This window comes from Pithys albifrons, chromosome 1 (genome assembly GCF_047495875.1).
Source record: "Pithys albifrons albifrons isolate INPA30051 chromosome 1, PitAlb_v1, whole genome shotgun sequence".
Lineage (NCBI taxonomy): Eukaryota > Metazoa > Chordata > Aves > Passeriformes > Thamnophilidae > Pithys > Pithys albifrons.
In genome coordinates this window covers 93,028,406-93,051,415 of record NC_092458.1, presented here as the reverse complement: position 1 = coordinate 93,051,415, position 23,010 = coordinate 93,028,406, and the positions used below count along the sequence as shown (strand labels likewise).

Genomic DNA, 23,010 nt, shown 5'->3' with positions numbered 1-23,010 from the left:
TGGTCCCTTCCAACCTTACCCAGTCTCTGATTGTGACAACTCAGCCAAGATGCATGTTTGCCTACGTTCAGACAATTTAAACATAACACCCTAAACAACTGACTGCCAGATTCATGCAATGAAAGACATATCATCTGATTTGGGGAAAAGCCATGGTATTCTTGAAGTTTGGTGTAAAAAATTAATATCATCAATTTGGATAGAGTGCTCCCTAGGACATTAGTAACAGAACAGAGCAGCTGAGAATGCTCTTGCAGATCCTCACAGCACAGTAGCTGTTATATTAGAATGTCCTCTACCAGGAAATTTTGTATGACCGTGAGGACAACCGGTTGAATTATTCTTGTGTCTCCCAAAAGCAGCCAACAAAGTGAAACTAAAATGTTTGAGAAGGAAGTGTAACAACATGCACTGGAGACCTGCTCATCACAAGGGTCTCTGACACGAGGATGGAAAAGTGCCCACAAAACCCCTCATGTCTGTAGCTCTTGTAATATTGTAATATGCTGCCTGCCCAATAGAAGAATTTGAGAAGCAAAGGCATCTATGTACCCAATCCCATAGAAGTAGGAGCAAATATCGATTGAGGGTTCAATACAGCATCACTTATGAAGATACTGAAACCTTCAATAAGTCTTATGTCAGAAAGTTCAAGAGCTGACTGCAACACATATCAGAGCTGTACAGAATGAGAAGAATGCCCTCAGGCAGAGACAGATGCTTCTTACTGTGAAAATATGACTGTGATAGAGATCAGGGACATGATGTCCAGCGGGATAAATGGATGGGAACAAGACGCAAAAAGAGACAACAAAAATACACAACTTCGAATCACACGGTGGAGCAAAGTGGCAGGGGTGAGTGGCTTGACTGAGAATATGCTGAAGTAGAACATAGCCATTTTAACTAAGACTGTACAGAGCTGACCTATTCTTTGCTGCCCAGCATAGGGTGCCAGACACCCTACAATAATTTATCCACTTCTTTATCATTGTAGATTTTTTTCTTACTAACTATACAAACATTCTTTTTGCAGGCAGTTTCTTGGTGTGCTGGGAACTGGGTGAACTACTGAACTCCTGAGTGATGACTGATATCCATGAAGTGATAAGGCATTTCATCAGGCACAGCCTGCTATCTCATTCCACCACCTCACAACCAACAGCATTCTAATCATATATTAGTACTTAAAATTATAAATACACTATCTGTGTCCTTCACTGTGGTCTTAAGTTTACTGTAAGTACTATGACTGGTATGAGAAACAGGCAAGAGAGCCAGGTAAAGGTTGAAAATTTCCTATTCTTTTAAGCAAAAAGACTACATGAAGTCATTATCAAAATGCCTCATTAGGATTATTTGCTGAATATTAAAGAGGCAGCTTTACTGAGAATTAAGGAGATCTCTGTGGGGCTGGGAGTTTCCTGTGTTGGCAGTTCCTTGCTGAAGTTTCAAAGAATGTTGGTTGCATGAGGCACTAAGCTCTTCAGCATTCAGAGCACAGCAGCATCCAACCCTTTCCTAAGCTGTCCCTTGGTACAAATGGCTTTGCTCAGATAAACCCTTGTCAGGTAAAGGAGGAAAGGACTGGCACTGGAACCACAAATATGGTAATTTACCTGCTACAAGCACAAAGCCTGAAGAGTAGATGTCAAACAGGCAGAGTGCCCTCAGCTAGGGCCTGGTCAGACAGGAAAGGAACACAAACCAACTGGGTGACCACGGTAACCAGCTGAGAGCATTGCCATCTCAGCAAAACAATTTGCAGAGCCATCTCCTCTCTTCCTCCTGAAAGGTGGAGCTCTTTTCACTGTCCTGATGTTTTTACCTTTTCTTCTTTTTTTCCAAATCTTTTAATACACCGGATGTGGAACTCAGAAGACTACAATTTCCACAGCAGCAGAGGTGGTGAGTCATGTAACAAAATAGGGTAGCACTAGCAAATACAAGTGTCGGTTCAGGTATGTTTAGAAAGAAAGGTTTTGAAGGGCCTGTGGAAGGATATTAACTGCATAAGTTACATCATTTGAACTTGGGCTTGATAATTCAGACTGTGATTTGTGGAAATAGTAAAGAGGAGTTTCTAGGGTATTTTAATCAATATAAGCTTAATCATATATCTGTCTGATGAACAACAGGGGGATTCCAGGAACACTTAAAAACTTGCTCTCATGGTTTCACTTGCCATATGCAGCATTGGCTCGTGTCAAGAAAGCAGCTAAACCCTTGTTCTCCAGTGTGTCTTCTAGAATGTCTGTAACAGTAACCTTGAGCTCATGGCCAGCCTTCACAGAAAGGCTACAGGAAAACAGGTGGTTAATCATCATAGCAGTATATTCAGGGAATGATTTCACATTTCATGTAGGAGCAGCAACACCACCTAAAGTTTAGCCCATTATTGGCTTTTTCTTTATATCCTCAGATATGAAATATAAAAGACATTAGTCTGTACACTTGATGCATCCTAATATAGCATTCTGAATAATGGAGTGGAGGTATTGTAATGTATATCCTCTTTTCTTCAGGGAGTCTCTAATTGCCAATCTTCTTAATAGTAGAAGATTCAGAGCTCCCATGTACTCCATGATCTAAACAGGACCAACTGCTACCATGAACAGAAGCCTTCCAATAAAAAAATCCCACTTTTCTGTCTCTGTTGGTGCCTGAGGCTTGAGACAGTACCAGTATGAGTCTTCAAGCTGGTTTTGATATTGTAGGTGAAAGTGGTACTTTGGGACAAAGGGTGGAAGGAGAGAGGTATGAGATGTCAAATGCGGAAGCAAGGAAAACTTTTAGCACTTGAAAGAAAAGGGAATATGAAACCTGAACAATGTGGAAATGAGAAGCTAAAGCAGACAGTGCACAGCAAACTACATAGTTAGGTAACACTGGAATATACTGGGGTCTAGAGTTGTCAGGGTTGAAATGTACTTGCAAAGGTGAAATAAGAATTTTATGTGCTCCTGATCTGTATTACACCTTCTCCATCCAGGCCATCCCTTCCTTTGTCTCCCAGAAGGATCTATGAACACACCTCTGTTTACATTATCTTTACAACCAGAAAAGAAAAACGCAATTTTGCTCTGTCGAGGACTGCACATGACTTTAAACAACAGATTTCAAAACACTGACATGACAAAACAAGTATTTTAGTGGGCCAGACTCTGGATGACTGCCACGAATCATGGTGTCATAGGTCTTTCATGTTTGTCCCTAACAAACCCCCTAAAGGGGTTCTTGTTAAATGCACATAGATATTTATGTTGGATGTTCTTTTTAGGGAACCCAGGGGCATTTCAGGAACTTGTCTGGGATATCAGAGCGTACACTCATCTCCATGTGTGTGTGTTTGTTCTCTGGGTCTCTTATTGGATGAAGGAACCAAACTTCTTGCTGGATCTCATAGACTAAGCAGCTTGAGGGGGTGTCAGTATTTAAATAAGACACCTTTATTCCATGTGTTCCCATTTTAAGTGTACTTTAATCCTAGTAATATAGATATATATCCTCTCTTTTAAGTGGGAAATGTCGCCAGGGATCTAAAACAAAAGCCAGCTCTCTCAGGGTGCTCAGCTGATCATGTATGCCTGTTTTTCACTTCAGGCAGTGCTCAGTGGGATTTCAAGGAGATGCACTTTTCCTTGATTTGTATCGACAGCAATGTCCCCAGGTGGTGATGTCAGCAGGTTCTGCAGTGCCAGGACATGCTGCATTTCTCATTTCTGGCTGTCTGTGGCCAAGGGACATTGATTGCAGTCTTGATAACCTTTTTGGAGTCACAGCCCCATTGCCCTGAGAGATGCAGTAGATTATGTGAGGTTCACCAAAGCCTAACAGTTTCTAGAGGACACAAGAACCTCTGTTCCTGACCAAGCTTGTCCCCCAGGTGGTAGGACAGCTGCTTGCTCTACAGCAAAATGGGCAGAACAAACTAGGAAATGGACATTTCTGAAGGCCTCAGCATAAGAGATAGTGTCATTAACACTTGAGAGAAGGGTGGTAAAGTCAGAAAACCTCACCATTTCCAATGACAAGACAAGGAGGCAGCCGGGGCCTGTCCCCACCTGCAGTGACTGCACAAGGGGGCACCTGCACCCCATCTCCCTTCTGTGAGTTGCATCTCCTCTCTCCATGGCCTGTGGAAGGGATGTGTGAAGGGATACAACTCCGGGTTCTGTGTGTAATGAACAGCTTGAGTGGTAGCAGATCTTCATGAGGGCTGGATGGAGGCAGCCATGAGAATGGAAAGGCAGCCTGCTGGGGTGATATAGCTCTTCTCTAGCAAAGGGCCCACAGTGTTTACCCTTCAACTATCCATCGCTTCTGACTCACTCTGCCTGCCTTCCCTCAGCAGCATTATACATACAGACCATGAGGTCGACTCCTTCGTGGGAGAAGTGCAATAAAGTGGGCTGAAGGGGAACATCACATGTAGAAACAACTTCAGAGGGGACCATCCCCCACAGTCAGCTCAGGAGACAGTGCCTTCTGAGACTGTTGGGAGAAACCTGTGACAGCAAAAGCCTGAGAGAGGTGGCCTTTCTCCTTTGTCACTTGCAAGGGGCAGGGTGTGACTGACAATCAACAAAAGCAGTTTGAGAGGGTGCTGCAGGCAGAAACCATCCAGCTTCACTATTCAGAAATGCCACCATCAAGGTGAGACCTGTGCACAGCAGCAGTGAAGGTCAAGGAGATACATACTGGATTAAAACTCCTTTTGGGATTGACTTGGAAACAGTAAGTAATTATAATGTCTTTCCTCATCAAAGTCTGACTGGGCTGTATCAGCACTCAAATATGTGCAGATCTTCCATGTAAGTCAATATTAAACAAGACTATTTACTTATTATATTGCTGTGTTAACTCTGACTGGTTATGTCACCACAAATCATGTGGCAGTCTTAGAATTATTTTTCTTTCTCTGGACAGGTAATGTGGAGGGTTTTTCCCTTTGAACTGATTTTCTTTTCTAAATTTGACTCCGCAAACAGTCATTGTGTATCTTTCAGTCCCTTTAGTCCTACAACCTAGTCTTTGGAGGGGCAGATCCGGTATTGCCAGAAAGATTCTTCTGCCCCTCACATAGGAAAAACCCTTGGCCTGGGCAGCAAAAGCATCATTGCTTCTGCTGGTGCTGAGCAGAGACCTCTTCTTGTGGTTGGTGGTGATACACACAGAGGTGTCTGAGTATTTAATTTGAGGAAGAACAGTGTCTATGAGATGAAGGACAGCCCAACTTCTAAAAGAAGATCTGATATCTTGAACTGTGGTTGGGTAAACATTGTTAAGTGGAGTCCTTAGAAATTTCTACTTCCCTTCAGCTGAAGACTCTTCCCTAATATTGTCTTTCCACAACAAGTCCAAGAGCATGAAGTAGTATCATCCCTGAGGGCCACCTGGTTTGGTGGTACACGCCAAGGGAACTTTATTTTCACAGAGCTAGTTCATCTGAAGAAACAGGCCTCAAAGTAAGTTTATTGCTCCTGCAGTTTTGGACAGAGTAATCTGTACAGCTGAGCTGGATGAGATGACATCCAACAACCTCATGTACTGCCTCATGTGACTAGTGAGAAGTGGAGCTCAAGCAGGTAACATGCAAAATGCACATGAAGGGGTGGGATCAGGGAATTAATTTTGTTTCCTTAAACAGTAATAAAAATGCCCTTGTGATCCCAGTGCACTGGCCATAACATAGTACTAACATGATTAGCACTTAATACTATTTAATAAATATGCCAATTAACTTAGGCAACAGTAATCAGTACTTGCAGATAAATAACAAACTTGACCAGTCAGTGGTGTGAAACAATCATAAGGAAGAAATACATTAATTCTGCTTTGCACTTTAAGGTTCAGTTTGGGCATCCTTCCCTATTACCCTGCAGAAGTCTTCTTCAAACACTATAGATACATTTGGTCATGAAAGAACTCTGTATTTCTTTATTTTGTATTTGTAGCTGAATGGATGGCAAAATACTCACATGTTGTTTGCAAGGCTGTGAAATGGGAAAAATAGAATTAATTTATGATCTGAAATTTATAATGTGCTTTTAATCAGGTTTGTAATTCAGCAAGGTTTTGAAAGAACAAAGTTAAATGCCATTTTTCAAATTCAAATAACTGATAAATCCAAGTCATAGAGTAGACACTTTCAGCCCTTGGAGACAGTTCTCAGGCTTGGGGACCCAAGGAATCCTGTAAAGAATCATAGAATCATAGAATCGATTGGGTTCGAAAAGACTTCCGAGATCATCAAGTCCAACCCTTGGTCCAACTCCAGTCCATTTACTAGATCATGGCACTCAGTGCCATGTCCAATCTGCGTTTAAAAATCTGTAAAGCATCTGTAAAGGTTCCTCACAACTCCCTCGTGGTCCCTGCTTAAGAACAGGGCCTGCCACATACCTGCTAGGAGTGGAGCTTACTCTAACATGGCGTGTTGTTCAGCCAGGAACACCACAGTGTTTCAAAGCCTGCCTTCTTCTTTGCACTTCCCACAGGACCTGTACCCACAGAGCCATTGATCACAGTGCACCCACCCTCCAGCATCCTCCTTCTGCAAACTTATATTCTGAAAGTTAAACATTTGCCAGCAACAGCTCACATACACAGCAACCCCAAGCACAAATACAGGCTTGGTGGAGAATGGATGTACAGAAGCCCCAGGGAGAAGGACTTGGGGATGCTGGTGGGCAAGAAGGTTGACATGACCTATCAATGTGCACTTGCAGCCCAGAAAGCCAAATGTGTCCTGGGTTGTATCAAAAGCAGCATGACCAGCAGGTGATTCTCGCCCTTTGCTCTGCTCTGGTGAGACCCCACACAGATACTGCCTCCAGCTCTGGGGCCTCCGATATAAGAAAGATGTGGACCTGTTAGAGCAAATCCAGGGGAGGGCATTGAAGATGATCAGAGATCTGGAGCAGCTATCCTATGAAGACAGGCTGAGATGCTTGGGGCTGCTCAGTCTAGAGGAGAGAGGGCTTCAGGGAAACTGTATAGCACCTTTCAGTACCTAAAAGGGGCCGACAAGAGAGTTAGAGAGAGACTTTTTGCCAGGGTGTTAATGACAGGATGAGGGGGAATGGCTTTAAACTGAAAGAAGATAGATTTAAACTGGATATTAGGAAGAAATTCTTTATTGTGAGAGTAGTGAGGCACTGGAACAGGTTGCCCAGAGAAGCTGTGGATGCCCCATCCCTGGAAGTGCTCAAGGCCAGGTTGAATGGGGTTTGGAGCAACCTGGTCTAAGGGGTGATGTCCCTGACCATGGCAGAGGGGTTGGAACTACATGATCTTTAAGGTCCCTTCCAACCCAAACCATTCAATGATTCTGTATGATTTGGCATTATTACTTCAGTAAATGAATTATTATTGAAGTGGGTTTCTGATGGTGGAAGAGAAAGCTGTGCAGCTCCTCCCAAGCCCCTTTGAGGCAGCAAAGAGCCAGGGCAGGGAGGAGATGGGTGAGTGGTATGCTTGACTTGGCTTCCCCCATCCCCTGCTCCCAGCACATGGCCCATCACTAGGGTGGGGGCAGGCAGGAAATTTCTGTCATGAGATTTACTCACTTCTGCTGCTTCGTTTGCCCTGTATCAAAGGCACCCACTATATACTATATCTTGAAAACTTGCTTGGCAACGAGTGCCAGCAGCTGCACTGGGGCAGGTCTCAGCAAAAGGAGCCCATAAAGAACTTGCTGATGACCTTTGATTAGAGTACCAATATTTAGAAAGCAAATGTTCAAATCCATGCCATTAAGAATAGAAGCACAGCTTTGCCATGGGCAACTCGGGCAGTGGGTGCTGCTGAGATAGTCCTGGGCTGTGCAGGGGAAGGGGCAAGCAGCCTTCTTCCCTTTCTCTTCCTCTTCCAGCAGAGCAGCCCACCCTGCCTATTGTGCCCACAACAGGGAAGGAGCAGATGCTTAGGCACCAACAAGGCAAGTGGCTGCTCCACCAAGGTGGGGCTTTTAAAGCTGTTTCAAGCCCAAAGGCAAAATAACTGTAGCCATCCCTCCTGCCCACGTTGCCTTTGACCCTTCACACATGGAGGCTGTGCAACAGGGAGGACACCTTCCAGTCCAGCTGCCTCCTGTGACCACAGCATGGCTGGCCCTGGGGTGCTGGCCCCAGCTGCTGGTCTTATACCTGGCTGGCACCCACACACTCTTGAGTCTTCAAGAAATTAGTTGCTGTTGGTCAGGTGCAGCAATGGGCAAAGAGGTTATTTTTCCCTCAGAGTGGTGCAGAATTAGCTCTGTTGGTCAATTTATAATTAGGTACTTACACTTAACAGTATTCTTTCTGTTGGATTTTTCTAGTTTTGTCTCTTCTTTTTTAAACATGAAAAATAATCAGTCTTAAAATAAAGTAATTTTAAAAAAAACACCCTGGAAAGTCATCTATAAAAAGAGAAAATTCCTTGCCAGGGGGATGCCACGGCAGTGAGCCCAAGCCACAGAAAGCCCTGTTGAAGGCTTCCCTTTTCCGCAGCTACTCAGAGGTTAACCAGGGTCTGTAAGCAAACAGCTTAAAGAAGGAGCCCGGCTTAATGCCTGGGTGTCTTGGGCTGTCCCAGAGACTACCAGCCTAATGCCCTTCCAGCAGCCCCTCCCTCCCAAAGGTGATGCTAGGCAAACAGAGCCAGCCCTCGCCCTCTCCCCACGCAGCAAGGAGCCTTCTGCGGGGACGGACTGGACCCGATCTGGGGCTCAGGGACATCGCTGAAGAGGGTGGTTCACTTCAGACGGGCGCAGAGCCACGTATATATAAACCCCGGAGCAGAAGCCCGGGAGGATCGTTTAGCACGGCCACACCTCGGCTCACTTGGCAACACGACGAGGCACTGCCCGGAGTCCCAGTGGCTGAACTCCAAAGCACACGAGTGTGGAACTGATCTGCCCATGGGCTCCCGCCAGCTGCTGATACTGATGCTGCTTCAGGCAGGTGAGTACCACCTCTCTGTCCCTCTGCCGTGCCATGTCTCCCCCTGTCTGAGGACAGCCTCTCCCCTTGCCATCAGCTTTGCCTGCTTCACAGTGTGATTTGGCCAAGTGAGAAAAAAAACAAATGGGTCACTAAACAATTTTCAACTTTACAGCATGGGACAGTGCAAGTGAGCTGCCTGCCCACCTCACTTCCCAGCCCTGGCTATGGTTTGCATAGCTGGGGCTGTATAAACATAGGCCATTTTCCTTTTTTAATAGGTGTCTGCTACAAAGTTGCTAGTGTCTGTGTTTCATAGAACTACCGTCTTTTTATACCAGTGATCATGGAGTAAGCAGTTTTCAATTCATCTGAATGTAAAGCAATTTTTTAAAAGTCTATTTATAAAAGCCATAAGTGACACAAAGCCCCTACATGCAGAGGCAACATGACATTAAACTGGCAGGTCTGAAGTTATACTTGCAGCAGAGTTTTAAAACAGACCCTCAAACCCTGCTCGAATCTAAAGGCTGCCAGTTTAAGCAGGGGATAGAAAGTGTAAGTAGTCAGATCCACCTCTGCTCACCTCTCTGCAGGTATGTTCTTTGCTAAGGTGCTCCACTAGTAGTATAACTAATGATTGGACATGCTCCTTGTGGGAGATGTGGCTAGATGCAGGCTGCTGTGGAGACTGACTTTTTCAAGGCTTTCCCAGCTGTGTTGGCTTGCCTGCCCAGCATAGAAAAAGCAATTTCAGTTCTTGGTCAAGTTATTAGCTGTGCACCAGAATATTACAATGTACTTGCTGGAGCTGACCCCTCAGCTACAGCAACCCATTGCTGGCTCAAAACCCAGCCAGCTTTCAAAGAACAGGAACATCAGAGGCTGCCTGGATGCCTCTTGCAGAATATGCAGACCTAAGCACACTAATTGAGTCTTTTGGCCTCAATTTCCTTTGGGACTTTCTCTCCACTTTCATGAGCAGGTTGGCACTGTAATTACAGTTCTTTGATCCTCAGAGGTATCCCCAAAAGAAGAACGGCCTTTCTTCTTCTGAATGAGGTACAGTTACCCTCCACCAGCCTCAGACATTTTCAGCCAGTAGCCAACAGAGCAAGTCCACCAGTCCTGCCTTAAGAGGCCAGTGAAAAATAACTATAAAAAATTCAATCTGCTTGTCAGGAGGCTGGAATGCCTACAAAGAAGTTTTTGTCTCCATTGGAACATTTTCAGGGTCTGCAAACTGCAACAGGTTGAAAAAGCGTGGTTTATTTCCCTGAGTCCAAAGCAGCTCACTGCTTGTGATTTCCCCTGGGGTGCCTGAGAGCTGAGACCCCTTCCAACTCCAGAGCCCTGTTTAGACAAGGAAAATAAGTGGTCTCTTTAGTTTTGAATAAAATCCATCTAACGTGTTTTTAGCACGAAACCTGAACACTCAAGTAGTGTTCAGGTGAGCAGTGCAGTTACTTTTTCAGGAATGTGCATTTAATCCCTGAGGAATGCCCCAGGAAGCAGAAAGTGACTGTGCAAAACCCAGTGCGGGAACAGCCCGAGGTGGGATTGGCAGGGTGGAGACAGTGGAGGACAGTGCCCATTCCCACTGGGGGCTCAGACTGCAGAGACGGAGCAAAGCCTTGCTTTGTCCTTCATGGGAGAGACCCTCCTTGTCCTCGCTGGTATTTGAATTGGACTCGGAGGAAGAGCTAGCCCAGGGGATGCAGGGAGAGGCCCAAGCAAGGGGATTAGAGGCTAGGTTTTAAAAGGAAAGCAACTGTTTTAATAATAGTATTGAGTCCTTGGGTGGTTTAGGGGATTAATTGGTCCCTGTTTGCACAACACTTTGAAGAGGTCAAGCGTGCTGCAATAACCAGGGGCAGGTGGCAAAGCAACTTCAATGGCAAGTTTCCAGCTCCCACGCGTCACTTCCCTCTGTATCCAAGCATGCCACAAAGTCCCCGTTTCTTTTTGGAGTGGCTGTGCATAGGTGTGATAAGCAGGCTGTCAGTCTGAGGGGTTTGGTGCTACGGGGAAGTAGCTCTGCCATGCAGGATAGCACAGTGCAAAGTGCACTTGGTCCTTCACAGTAAACCCAGGCATGAAACACTCGTATGTGTCCTTATTGTTAGCAGGGTAAGCATCAATGTTTACTGCAGAGCATCCCAGTGACTTTAGTATTAGGGGCAGGGTCCTCTTGGTTTTCATAATAGAGTCTATGGTTTCCAAAAAAAGTTGCCAATTAACATGTGAAATCACAATACTGTCTCAAAGACTCAAAAATCTCCAGAGTGGTTTGTGTGGCCATTCAGACACTTCAGCTGACATTGAGCTCCTTTTTTGTTTCCCCCCTAAATTAATGGAGCCAACCTGTTACGACTTGAGTGGAACATAATTACAGAAGTGGATCCAAGTGCTGCAGCACTTCCAAAGTCTCAAAAGAAAGTCTATCTACATAACTCTTGGCTAATGTAGACACTCTGTCTTTGACTAAGTATGTGCTGTACAGGCCCAGGGACTTGTAGCTGTCCCTCTATGCAAACTAATAGTACTGTTAGCTTTTTGTCACCTGGAGAATGGGTTAAAAGATCCTAAATAGAAAGGGAAACTTGGATAATGTAAGAAACCTTGGCAACATAGAAACCTTTATTTTTCCCCACACAGCTCAGGTTAGGTCTGGTTGCATGGTTGTTATCTGCTGCTTCATGTCCCACTTGGGACCACAGCATAGCTGGAAAACTTTCCCAGGTTTGGGAGCTCTAGGGTGCAATGAAGCCCAGGTGGCTCTGCATGGTGCTGGCACAGGCCCTGCAAAGCTTAGCAGCTTGGGCTTCATGATGTGCAAAACCAGGCATGCTGCTCCCGCATGCAATATAGCTGCAATCACACACTAGCGCACCAGAACTACTAAGTCTTGCTTGAACTGAGCTCCCTTAGAAGACATAGCCTGCTTGGGTATTTCTCCATCCATCTCTTGGTTATTCCAGGCCTCAGGCAAAGCCACCTGCAGAGTCACTTTTGCCAGCTGAATGTTAGATTGTCAGGGCTGCACCCAGCTAACCAGCCAAAACCAAAACTATCTCCCATGAAGGACCACAGGAAAATCAGTGACAGGTGTGTTTAATCATTGTGTGTAGCCATGTCCTGTCTTTGCAGTTTGGAAAGGTGGTCTGGGAAAATCCCACTCACTGCACACTCGTGGAATCATCGAATTGGCTGGAGCTATATCGTGTGGCACAGGACGGTCTCCCTTGGCATATATTGGCTATGGATGCTACTGTGGACTGGGAGGACGAGGCTGGCCTAAGGATAAGACTGACTGGTAAGAAAAACCTCATCTATGTGTCCTGAAGCAGTGAAGATCTCCCCAACCTTTCCCTGTTTGTACTACTGTGACTCCAAGGATTCATTTGCTGCCTTGTAGAGAGGGAAGTTAGTATGTATGAAGAGGACTGGGGATTTGTGAGCAAGGACCCACATATCACTTGGTATTTGAATGAGGGTTTAACCTCCTTCAGGATGAGACCAAAGCTCTTGGGACCTTGTGCTATGTGGGGTAGAGGGCAAAGGAGAAACCAGGATATAATTTTCTGAAATAGCTGAATGTATATTCATAAAGAGCAAACTGCCTAACAAAAGGAGGGTCACTGAAGGTATTTGGAGGATTATTTCACCCAGGTCCTTAAAATGGCAGTGATGGGAATATCACTGTTTATGCTCTTGAAGAAATCCAGATCATTGCAAGAAATAATCAGTGAAACTCGTTGCTTTCATTACATGTTAGTTCACACAGAATCAAGGAAGAACAAGGTGGGAGAGCATGGTGTTACTTCATCTTTTCTGTTAGTGGGAGAAATGTTGTGCTTTTTATTCCCAAGGCTACAAGCCTTGTCTAGGAGGTGTTGCAATCAAAGGTTTCTTTCTTGTACTTTGCAATTAGCATATATGTAAAACTTGAGCACAGTGGACTCTTGTATGCTCAGAACCTGTTATTTACAATCTCATCCAGGCTGAAATAGCAAAGACAGAGCATACAAGTTTACCTAGTCTAGAGGCGAAGCATTACTGATAAGCAAGCCCTGCTTTTAGCAGGGGTGAAGACAGTCTGCAGCTCACTGGGAAGGAAACAGAGTTTTCAGAATACTCTGCTGCTGGAGACATTTCACATTGCTATAAAATTTTGTGAATTGTCAGGCCAGAAAAAGGGAGGGGGAAAAAAGGAAGAAAAGATGTCAAGATTTATGACCAGCTCTTCTCTAAGCATGAAAAAGAAGTTGTTCCTTAAAACTAATGGAGCTGTCTTCATTAACAGAGAGATGTTTCACTCCCAAAGCCATCTCATCATGTCCTTTTTTTCTATCTGTGAAATATTTCACCCATGAAGCTGCCATTATGGGGCTCACAAATGATGAGTAACTAAAGGGTCATAGCTTTCAGGTGTATAGATTTCTTTCCATTTTCAGTAATATCTCTTGACCTGCTTATCACCATCTAGAGCAGTGTATGTAAAGTGTTAAATTATTTCTGTTACCCTTAACCAACTCTCATAATAAAGGGTTTAAAATAAAACATGGCTTCACTAATTCGGAGTACTGCTTTTATTGAAGGGCTGAGCAGAGTCACCTAAAAGCTGTTTTCCACAGAGGCTGAGTGATCTCCAAGTTTAGGTGACTCTGGGAGATGCAAGTAGTTAGCACTCCTAAAAAACAGTGAAATATTACCACATGTTCAGCAGCCAGTGTTTCTGCTGGTTTTTGAATTCCATGGTATATGGATTTTTTTCCTAAAGGCATAAAATAAGACTTAGCAATGGGAAATGCCTCAAAATACCAGGTAGTTTGTAAAAGGAAGCTTGATCCTTTAAGTACTGTCATTATTATTCCTTAGCTGCAATGCTAAAAACTGGGAGGTTTTATTTAGTTTCTTAGCTAGAAGAATCAGCAATGCCCCACCAGATTTAGTCCTAAAATTTTCTCTTTGCTAGAGAAATATTGATATCTGTTACTGAGAACTACTGCAAAGATCAGTGTCGTTGAGTATTCCATGCCTGTCAAAGTGACCACATTACTTTCCATATTTGCCATTCTAAAAAAGAACTACTGGCCGTGAGTGACAAACACTGTCTGAAATTACTCACCCCCTTGACATTCTGGGTTTGTTACTGAGACCCTTACAAAAGGAGTAATTTTCTTGTGAGTAATTCAGTCAATCTGTCTAGACAGGGCTAGAGTGCTTCTAAGCACCTCTCTTTTATTTGAAAAGAAAAAACCCACTGAGTGGGTAATCCTTTTATAAGGTTTATTCCACACACTGACTTTGATGTGGTGTTGTCAGTAATTACCTTTTTCCTTTTGTTCCACTCGCTGCTTCAAGACATAATGGCATCTCTTCCACACAGAGACAATAGATTTTTTTTCCTCCTCCTTTTTCTTCCCCTGGGTTGGTGCAGCACCTATTTTGTAAAGCAGGACCTGAGGGTGCTCGTCATTTCCCTGAAAACACCAATGCCATGAAAGACAGAATGGCATATATGACTCATCTAAGTCATAGAATCGTTAAGACTGAAAAAGATTTCTAAGATCTTAGAGTCTAACCGTTCAGTCCTGGCAAACTCATAGGAAGGAGCAAGATTTCCCCTCTGTTGCAAAGTTAAAGAAAAAGACACACAGCAACGACGGTGCTGTTAACGGGACAAATACCATGTGACAAATTCTTACCTTACTGGCATTTGCTCAACAGCAGGGGTCTGGCCAGCTGATCCCTGCGGACCAGCCAGAGCTGTCTGTAGCCATTAGGGCTGTCTCACAGCCCCATCGTGATGAACAGGTTGTTTTCTATCTAGATGACACAGTTGTATTTGTTTTCCATATCTGTTGACCAGTACTCTGCCGTGGCTGACTCTGTTTGTGTTGGTGTAACTGAGCGTTAGCAGACTATTAAAAGCTTAACACCACTGACCCAGGTGCGGCAAAGGGCATTTCCAGTCAGGAGGGGACTCTCTGAAGGTGGCAAAGGACAACAAAAGGTTTCCTCAGTCTTCCTTCCCTGGCTGTACTTTCAGCACATCTGAAAGAGATGTTTGTAAAATATGAGCTGAAGTCTTCTCACTTTGAGTTGGTGTAAGCTACACGTCACCCCACTGCAGCTATGGGTATCATGAGCAGGACCTGCTGTAAGGGGATGCAGAATTGTGCCCCAAATCCTGCGGTCCTGCAGAATTTATGCACCTCCCCCTGATTGTGCCAAGCCAGGTAAGGAGCAGTGAGTTCTAACAGCTACCTAGTGTGCCACTCTAGTGCTCATTTGCTTATTCTGCGCAATTCACAGACCATCTTTTGCCCCTGCCAATATCTGTTCTCACTTCTCCTACCTCTTTCTGTTTGTTCCTTCTGCTTCTCCATGAAGGGCAGTTTCTTTCCCTTGACACAGAGTCTTCTAACTCCTCCCTTTGCCCTCTACCTTCATGTTGTTCTCCCCCACACACACACACACTCCTTTGCTGACACCAGTTTTACCGATTTGGCTACTGGTTCACTCCCCAGACCTCACAAACCCTGTGATTTCTACAGCTGGCACTACACGTCAGCTAAGTCTGATTGTGGCTGTCCACTATGGCCTCCTGTGTGCTGTGTCCCAGATATGAGACACCAACGATGGGCCTGCTCTGCTCTCTGTCATCCCCTGAGTAGGGATTAGGTTTTGCTGAAGCTTCAGGTGCTGGCCAGTTTGCCCTGGGCTACAGTGAATCCTCCAGGTGACGTATATCCCAGCTGTAACTCAGTGTCTTAGTCCATCCCTGTCATATTTTATGACAGGTTATATATAAACTTTGGAGAAAGTGGAGACTTTCACACTTTCCACATGGCTGCAAATTCTTCTCTCCTTTAGCCTTTCATGTCTGACCTCTTCAGGACAAGCCCAGGAGGCAAGTCTTACCAGACCAACAAAGCTGACCCACAGTCTGCTGCTGTTGGCATGTCCAACAGAACTGGTTCCACAGGCTGGGCAAGGTCTTCTCAATTGTAGCAGTTCCTGCAACTCCTCATGGGAAAACTTCTAGATACATAATGTCGCATAGGGCTTAGTCCCATTCCAAAGTCATTTGAGGAGCTGGCATGGAAGGAAATACTAGTCTGCTACTGCTAACTTACATTTCTAGGTTTCACAATGCAGTGAGTAGTCTGGTTGTAATCTTCACACAGGTTTCATCTTTGCAGCTTGAGAAAAAAAAGCATTTAGTTTGCAGACTCACCTGTGGGATGAAATTGCTCCTTTTAACTACTAGATGGAGACTTCAGTCAGTAAGGAAGGCAGACTGGACTAAATACAGCCTGCATGTAATCACAGGGTTACACAAAGGCTGAATTTGACCTGACTGGTCTGATTCTACTGACTCTTTCACATGATTCACCTGATCTGGTTCCAAGGATTTTATTAGAATTTGCATCAGTGATGAATTTCTTTGCACTGCAAAAATTGTTGTTTTTTTTTTTTTCCTGGGCTTTATCACCTCACAGAGCCCACCATCCCTCATGTCCATAAACCAGTTTCCAAAAGGACAAAATCCTCCTGCAGTAGAGGGTAATGAAGTTCCTGATGTTCCTAAGCTCTCAGGTAAGGTACTGGCAGCTCCCAGTATGTCCCCAGAGAAGCCACATTTCCTGAACAAGAAATCCTTATCCTTCTTGTGGTGTTGTTCCACTTTTTCAGAGGGACATAATGATGGATCCCAGACTTTTATTGACTTTGCAGGTACACTGGCTTCAGGTCTTGAATATTATCAAGGTTTTCAGCTGTGTTTGGTAATCTATGACCAGCCAGCACAGCCATGCTCCCTTTTGGCCAGCTCACCAACCTCTTGAACTGATTCACATCTGTGACTCAAGATCTTCTCCAAAAGCTGTCTGCTCATCATTTACCCCTAAAACCAGTCTGTCTGAATTCCTCCCACTTAGCAGAGGGGTTTCTCTGCGGAGTCACAGGGATCTTGCAGGGATGGCTTCTAGAAATACAGATCACTCCCCTCCACCTTCAGTCTCTGACCTTGCATCCTTGTTGAAACAAACTTTGTTATTCAGCAGAGAACCTCTCTAAGTGCTGAATCTTTTCTCAATATATTTTGAGTCCCTAAACTACCAGAATAAAATTCAGTTGTGGTCAAATTTTATATAAATTCTGAAGTAATTGACAGTGAGAATTATCTCACTGAATAGTCAGTAGGACAGATGTCATCAGCTGAGCTACTCGCCCTCAGCCCTTTCTATGGTCAGTGAAATGCAAGTGTACTTTTGAATGCAATGCTTTTCACCTATGTTAGATCTTTGCAGCATGAAAATGTGAACTGTGCTGCAGATATGCACAGAGGAAGCATTTAAGGATCTCAAGTTCACTGATAGGAATTTCACCATTGAGACCAATGAACTTGTAGCCAGCTCTCAGAAACTGGATGGGCCGAAGACCATGTGGCAGGTGCAGGTGAACTGAAGAGATGAAGCTTCTTGGTGATACTGAGGAAGGCAAGAAACATCCTGATTCCACATTCTGGGATGGGTCTAAGCCTAAGCCAGAAAGCCACAATTACTCACGCTATAGGAACACTTCAGCTGCTTTTGGTGACATTACCATGTCTGGACCATAGGAGCCTGTGAGGGCAGAAGTTCAGAGGAAGAAGCAGAGTGGTCGTGGGAGTGAATATGGCATGAATGACCTCCTGAGACCTGAGAACTCTCACAGAGATGCCAGGATACTTGGGTCATCAACAGATGATTTACTGACAGGCTGGGGCAAACATTGCTGTCGTGAGCTGTGTGTGAGCTAAGCAGCCCTGGAGTTTGCGCAAACATGGGGGATGCAGGAAGACACCCGAACTCTACCTTTTATTCTCTCCCAGGTGCTGCCACACGCACGACTGCTGCTACGACAAGGCAGAGAAGGCAGGCTGCAGCCCCAAGCTGCAGCGCTACCGGTGGACATGTGAGCAGAACACCGTGCGGTGCGGTAAGGAAATGTTTGTTCCTGTCGGGATTGTTTCTCTCCCTCCCCTGCAGCCACTACGCTGGACCAAAGAGGGCACCAGAGGGCGGTCTGTGTATGCTGAGCTGCTCTCTAAGCTGCTTTAGGCAACGTCAGTTCTCTGCCAAGCTCTCTGGACATCCCTTGCCTGGGCTGATAGGCTTGCTAAGAGCCCCCACTACAGCTGGGAGGAAAGCTGGAGCTCCAGCACCACCCACTCCAGGTAACCAGGTGCTCCCCAGACTGAAGAGCAGGACTGGGGGCCATGGAGTCCACAAGCCACCTCAGTTTGGCAGGGCTGCAGATGCCTCTCTGGGGACTTTCTACTTGCTGTCATTAAGCATTGCCAGCTCCTCACCAACCTCTTTCCGAGCTGTGCAATGGTCTACAGGGGTGCTCTTCCCACTGCAGTTTTGGCCCTCTGTCCAGCAGGACTGTTCACTTTTTACCTTACCCCTACGTACTGCCAGAGAAGAGCTATGCTAATTTGCATGGCTGCAAGATAGGTTAAATAGGGTGCCAGCCTGCATCTCTGCCTCGTGTGGGCTCCACCCTAAAATCCTAGTATTCCAGCTTGCAGAATCCAATGCTCTAGAGCACTGCAGGCGTACAGCAAGTGTAGGCTGTGCTCAGCTCTACAGCTGGTACCCAGTCAAGAAGGTTTGAATTACACAGTCCACAGCCCATCAGTGTCTTGCACAGTTTGTTTTGACATACACCAGATGACTTGAGTCTTAGTATTTGTCACTTGTATTTCTAAGTCTTCAAGAAATCCCTGGTGGTAAAATACATTGTAGAATACTTTGAAAGTTTGAAAAGAAACATGTGAGAGTAAAACTTGTCCCCATAATCATCAAAGCTACTTGCTCAAACATTAAAAGTTATTTCTACCTTATCAGAAGTCCATATTCTACCAGTGCAATCCTCAGCCTCACCAGCAGGTGAAAATACGCCAGCAGATACAGGATGGGGCACGGCACATCTGCAGTTGCTCTTTTCCAAGTGCCAGAACAACCTGTTAAATACAAGGTGCTGGCTAAGGAATGTATCACTTTAATGTACAACTGCTCTCCCTCCCGCTTACCCATATTTCAATAACTGATGGATATTCTCTGCTAGTCATCTTTATATTAAAAAAAATCCTGTTTCTTTTTGCTTTGAAGAAACCAAGTTGTGGATATGAGACGTAGCATTGCATCCATGAGACGTGCAGAGTCTGTCCCATAGGAGTGCAGTGGGCTGCAGTTGCTCTGACTTTGCTAACAAGCATTAGTTCAACAAATGGCATTAACTCCCTAACCGATGTCCAGGCAAGACCTGAGATGCATCCATCAACTGTTCTCCACAAACCCTCAGCAGGCTTCACTTTCCCTGATATCCTCCGTGGGGAGGAACAATAAAAATGTGTTCTGAAGACAAATTTCCTACCCCAAGCTACAGCACAGCAGGTTTTACTATGTTGTGAAGGTATAATATGTGATCTCATTCAAACAAAGGTATGAAGAATTAAATTCCCAGGCATGCTTGCTGGGCCCAGGGTAATGATGTCCAGAAGCTTTAGAAGCAGAAATGTTTGCACTATCATCTCAATGCAACAGGAATTAAATGCCTGTTGTCTGACACCATAACATAAACACAGATATTTTCATTTAAATTAAACAGAAACTCATTTTACTTGGGATTTTTTCCTCCTTTTGCTAGCATTTGGTAGTTTTGTTTGTGGCATGAAAAAAATTGGCAAAACCACATCCTTCAGCCCAGATATACCATCACCTGTAGGCAATTCCCATTCAATAAATATCTGGAATATTGAAAAGGCTGTAAGTTGTGGAGGCTGGTCCAAAACATCATGCTGCTCTAATGGAAACGCTGTGAAGCCAGACTTTTGAACTCACGTTAGACAGACAGTGGCTGGCACAGCATAGGAAAAACTCAAGGAGCAGAGGGGCAAAGAGAATATCAGGCAGGATTGGTAGCCAAGAAAAAAGTGGCCTTAGTGCTAAAGTCCTCATTGGTGGGACTCTTGAAACGCTTTTTCCAATAAACGTGATTATTCAGTTTAGGAATCATAGGCTTTACTTATTTATCAGAGACAGGGTTGATCCAGCAAAGTCCAGTGAAGTCTGAAAGCATTCCTATACTCATTGCAGTTGGGTTTGGAGTGAAACTTTGCATGAAGTTGTACATTAACTTTGCCTACTGCAGGGTTTTGTGGGTGTTAGATAATCTAGATAATCCATGGTAGCAGCCTCAAATAAACAGGCACTGTGCTTTGAAATAATACAAGCCCAATGGCTGCATTTAAGCCACACACAGGTGGGATGGGGTTCATTAACCCAAAATCAGTCATTTGCAATGTAGCCACCTAAGCCAGTGGCTTTGATGTTTCTTTATGGTCCTTGCTTAGTTATGTAATCATATAGTTGCATTCTATATGATTCCATGTACGACTTTGATCAGCTTTGTTAGCTGCTAGCTCATAAAATTCAGGTACCTGTCCCTGCTGCAGAGTTCTTTGACTCCTCTGCCATGATCAGAGAGAGATGAAACAGCAGCTGATGGAACATGAGTGAAGGATGCCCAGTGGGTGCTTCTATGCCCTCAGGTTTCTGCCTCTGGGAGGCTTCTCTTTTCAAAGCAGCATTTTTTTTCTTTCAAAATCAGTCTGGTTTGCAGAGGGAGGAGTCAGTGACTGAGGAAATGTGGAATATTTTTGGCTCAGGCTATGATAAAATAATTTTTTTTTTTAGCTTTGACTGCTGAATTAAGCCCCCATTGATCACAGCTCTAGAAGCAGGGAGTGCTCTGTGCTGGACAGATTTTTAACCATTACCAATTTACATTTGGCTGCTCGTTTCTGATGCTCTTGGTCATAGTTAAGGTCAGACCTGTTGACAGAGAGAGGACAGGGGATGGCCAGATCCACTCACAACATGACATGTTGCGCCTGTTGTCACAGGCTCTGATCCCTAAGAGTTGCTTTTTTAGAGAATTGTTTCTCCTAAAACTGTTTCGTGCCTTCCTCTGATACAGAATCTCTCATCCTCTGCTCACATTTTCTTTTGCAGATAACCTGACAGACCGATGTGAAAAAATGGTGTGCCTGTGTGACCAAGAAGCAGCCAAGTGTTGGGGAGCAGCCCCATACAACCCACACTTCATCCTCTGGCCAGATGTCTTCTGTGGACAGACTCATCCCACCTGCCATGTCAGATATGGGGGGCCAGAATAGTCTTTTTAGGACCTTTCTTCTAACCCTTTGGATACAAACGTGCTGGAATAAAATTTTTCCTTCTTTACCGTAACTAATATTGGTGTGTGAGAATTTCTATTAGGTCAGGTTTTATGAGGAGAGACAGACCAGGCAGGTGCTGAGGTGAAGTTGTGCTCTGTGAGGCAACACTTGGAATGTATTGAGCTCTGGCTTTTGGTGGATGATGAGCAGGCAGAGAGTTTATGGGTAAGGACAAAAGGACAGACTAGTAAGGGTGATGTTGTTGTGGGTGTTTGCTACAGGCCTCCTGGTCAGGAAGCCTGAAGCAGCCTCACAGTCACAGGCTCTGGTTCTGGTGGGGGACTTTAACTACCCTGACATCTGCTGGAGAAGCAACAGGTGACAAAAACCATTAAGAGACTGGACCGTCTCTCTTATGAGGGCAGGCTGAGAGAGTTGGGCCTGTTCAGCCTCAAGAAGAGACAACTGAGAGGGGGCCTCATCAATGCCTATAACTATTTGGAGGGAGAGTGTGTGGAAGGTGCAGCCAGGCTCTGCTCAGTGGTGCCAAACAATAGGACAAGAGGCAATGGGCAGAAACTGATGCACATAAATTTCTACCCAAATATGAGGAAGAGCTTCTTTACTGTGCAGGTGACCCCACATTAGGATGGATTGCCCAAAGAGGCTGTGGAGTCTCCCTCACTGGAGATATTCAGGAACCATCTGGACACAATCCTGTGCAATGTGCTCTAGGATGACCCTGCCTGAGCAGGGAGGTTGGACCAGATGACCCACTGGGTCCCTTCCAACCTGATCCATTCTGTGATTCAATGACAGGGTAAAATATATGCTGAAGTAATCACAAGATCCTGGTCTGATCATGGCCTTTGCAGAAACAGAGGGCTTGGTCTGCAGTGCAGTGGGAACATCTTACCTGTCGCCAAATGGCTATTTTTTTGGGGGTCACAGAATCACAGGATAGTTTGAGTTGAAAGGGGCCATTAAAGATCATGTAGTTTCAATCCCCCTGCAATGAGCAGGAACACCTTTAGTCAGATCAGGTTGCTCAAAGCCCAGCAGTCTTATCCCTCATGTTCCTGCCTCACAGCACTGGGGACATTTCTGAACTGAATTCAAGCATAAGCAGAGTTATACCAGGCCATTTCTGTTGCAGGGCCAGTGTTTCTGATTTCTACTCACTAGTAAGTGCAGCCATACTTTGCAAAAGAATATATTCCTCACCTGTTACACATTTCATGAGCTGATATGCTGCTCTCTGATACACAGAGAAGATGGTCTCCTGTATTGGTATATCCCCCAGTCACTGACTGTCCGGGAAAAAATTATTGTCATGTCAGGAAATGGAGACTGTGGCGAATATCAGTCATGTCAAGCAAATCTTTCATCTCTACTTTTTTTTTTCTTTTTTAAGGGTATTAGAGACTCATATTGAAACACTATGTTTTCTTCTGGCAAGAGTAAAACGAAAGCCCATTCTTTCAACCAGGGGGTAGTCATGTACAAGTGGGCCTACTTCCATCTTTGTTACAGCCTACAGGCTGGAACAAGGCAACAGGACAAGAGCGTCTATCCTGGCAGACAAAGACAGGTGAGAGCCACAGGTGCACCCCAGAAGCAATACTTTTGATTTCTTTGGGTAGGTGGAAGCAGCTGGATAGGTCAGGCTCCTTCTGTCTCTGCTGAAGCACAGCAGACAAACTTCAAATATCACCTTTTAACTTAGAAATAATGGCTTGGAAAGATCCAATGTACTTCATCATAGTCTAAACTCAGATATGTGGCCAAACTAAGTAGTATTTGGCAAGGGAGAACACAAATTTCTTCACAATAGGCTGTTTT

General features: G+C 44.8%; 1 protein-coding gene across 1 annotated transcript; it reads left to right on the top strand.

Moving 5' to 3' along the window:
* The first annotated feature begins 8,815 nt into the window (after positions 1–8,815).
* Positions 8,816–21,202, top strand: LOC139680005 (phospholipase A2-like). The gene is made up of 4 exons (XM_071572218.1): positions 8,816–8,948; positions 12,078–12,243; positions 17,812–17,918; positions 21,002–21,202. Exons 1-4 carry the CDS (start codon positions 8,906–8,908, stop codon positions 21,163–21,165), a joined length of 480 nt encoding a protein of 159 aa, XP_071428319.1. The 5' UTR covers positions 8,816–8,905; the 3' UTR covers positions 21,166–21,202.
* Positions 21,203–23,010: the final 1,808 nt, after the last annotated feature.

Bases quoted from the DNA above. Each gene is read 5' to 3' on its own strand.
- LOC139680005 (XM_071572218.1), top strand. From the start codon at position 8,906: ATGGGCTCCCGCCAGCTGCTGATACTGATGCTGCTTCAGGCAG. The intron at 8,949-12,077 runs GTGAGTACCACC...CTGTCTTTGCAG, and splicing joins ACTGATGCTGCTTCAGGCAG to TTTGGAAAGGTGGTCTGGGA. The intron at 12,244-17,811 runs GTAAGAAAAACC...ATTCTCTCCCAG, and splicing joins CCTAAGGATAAGACTGACTG to GTGCTGCCACACGCACGACT.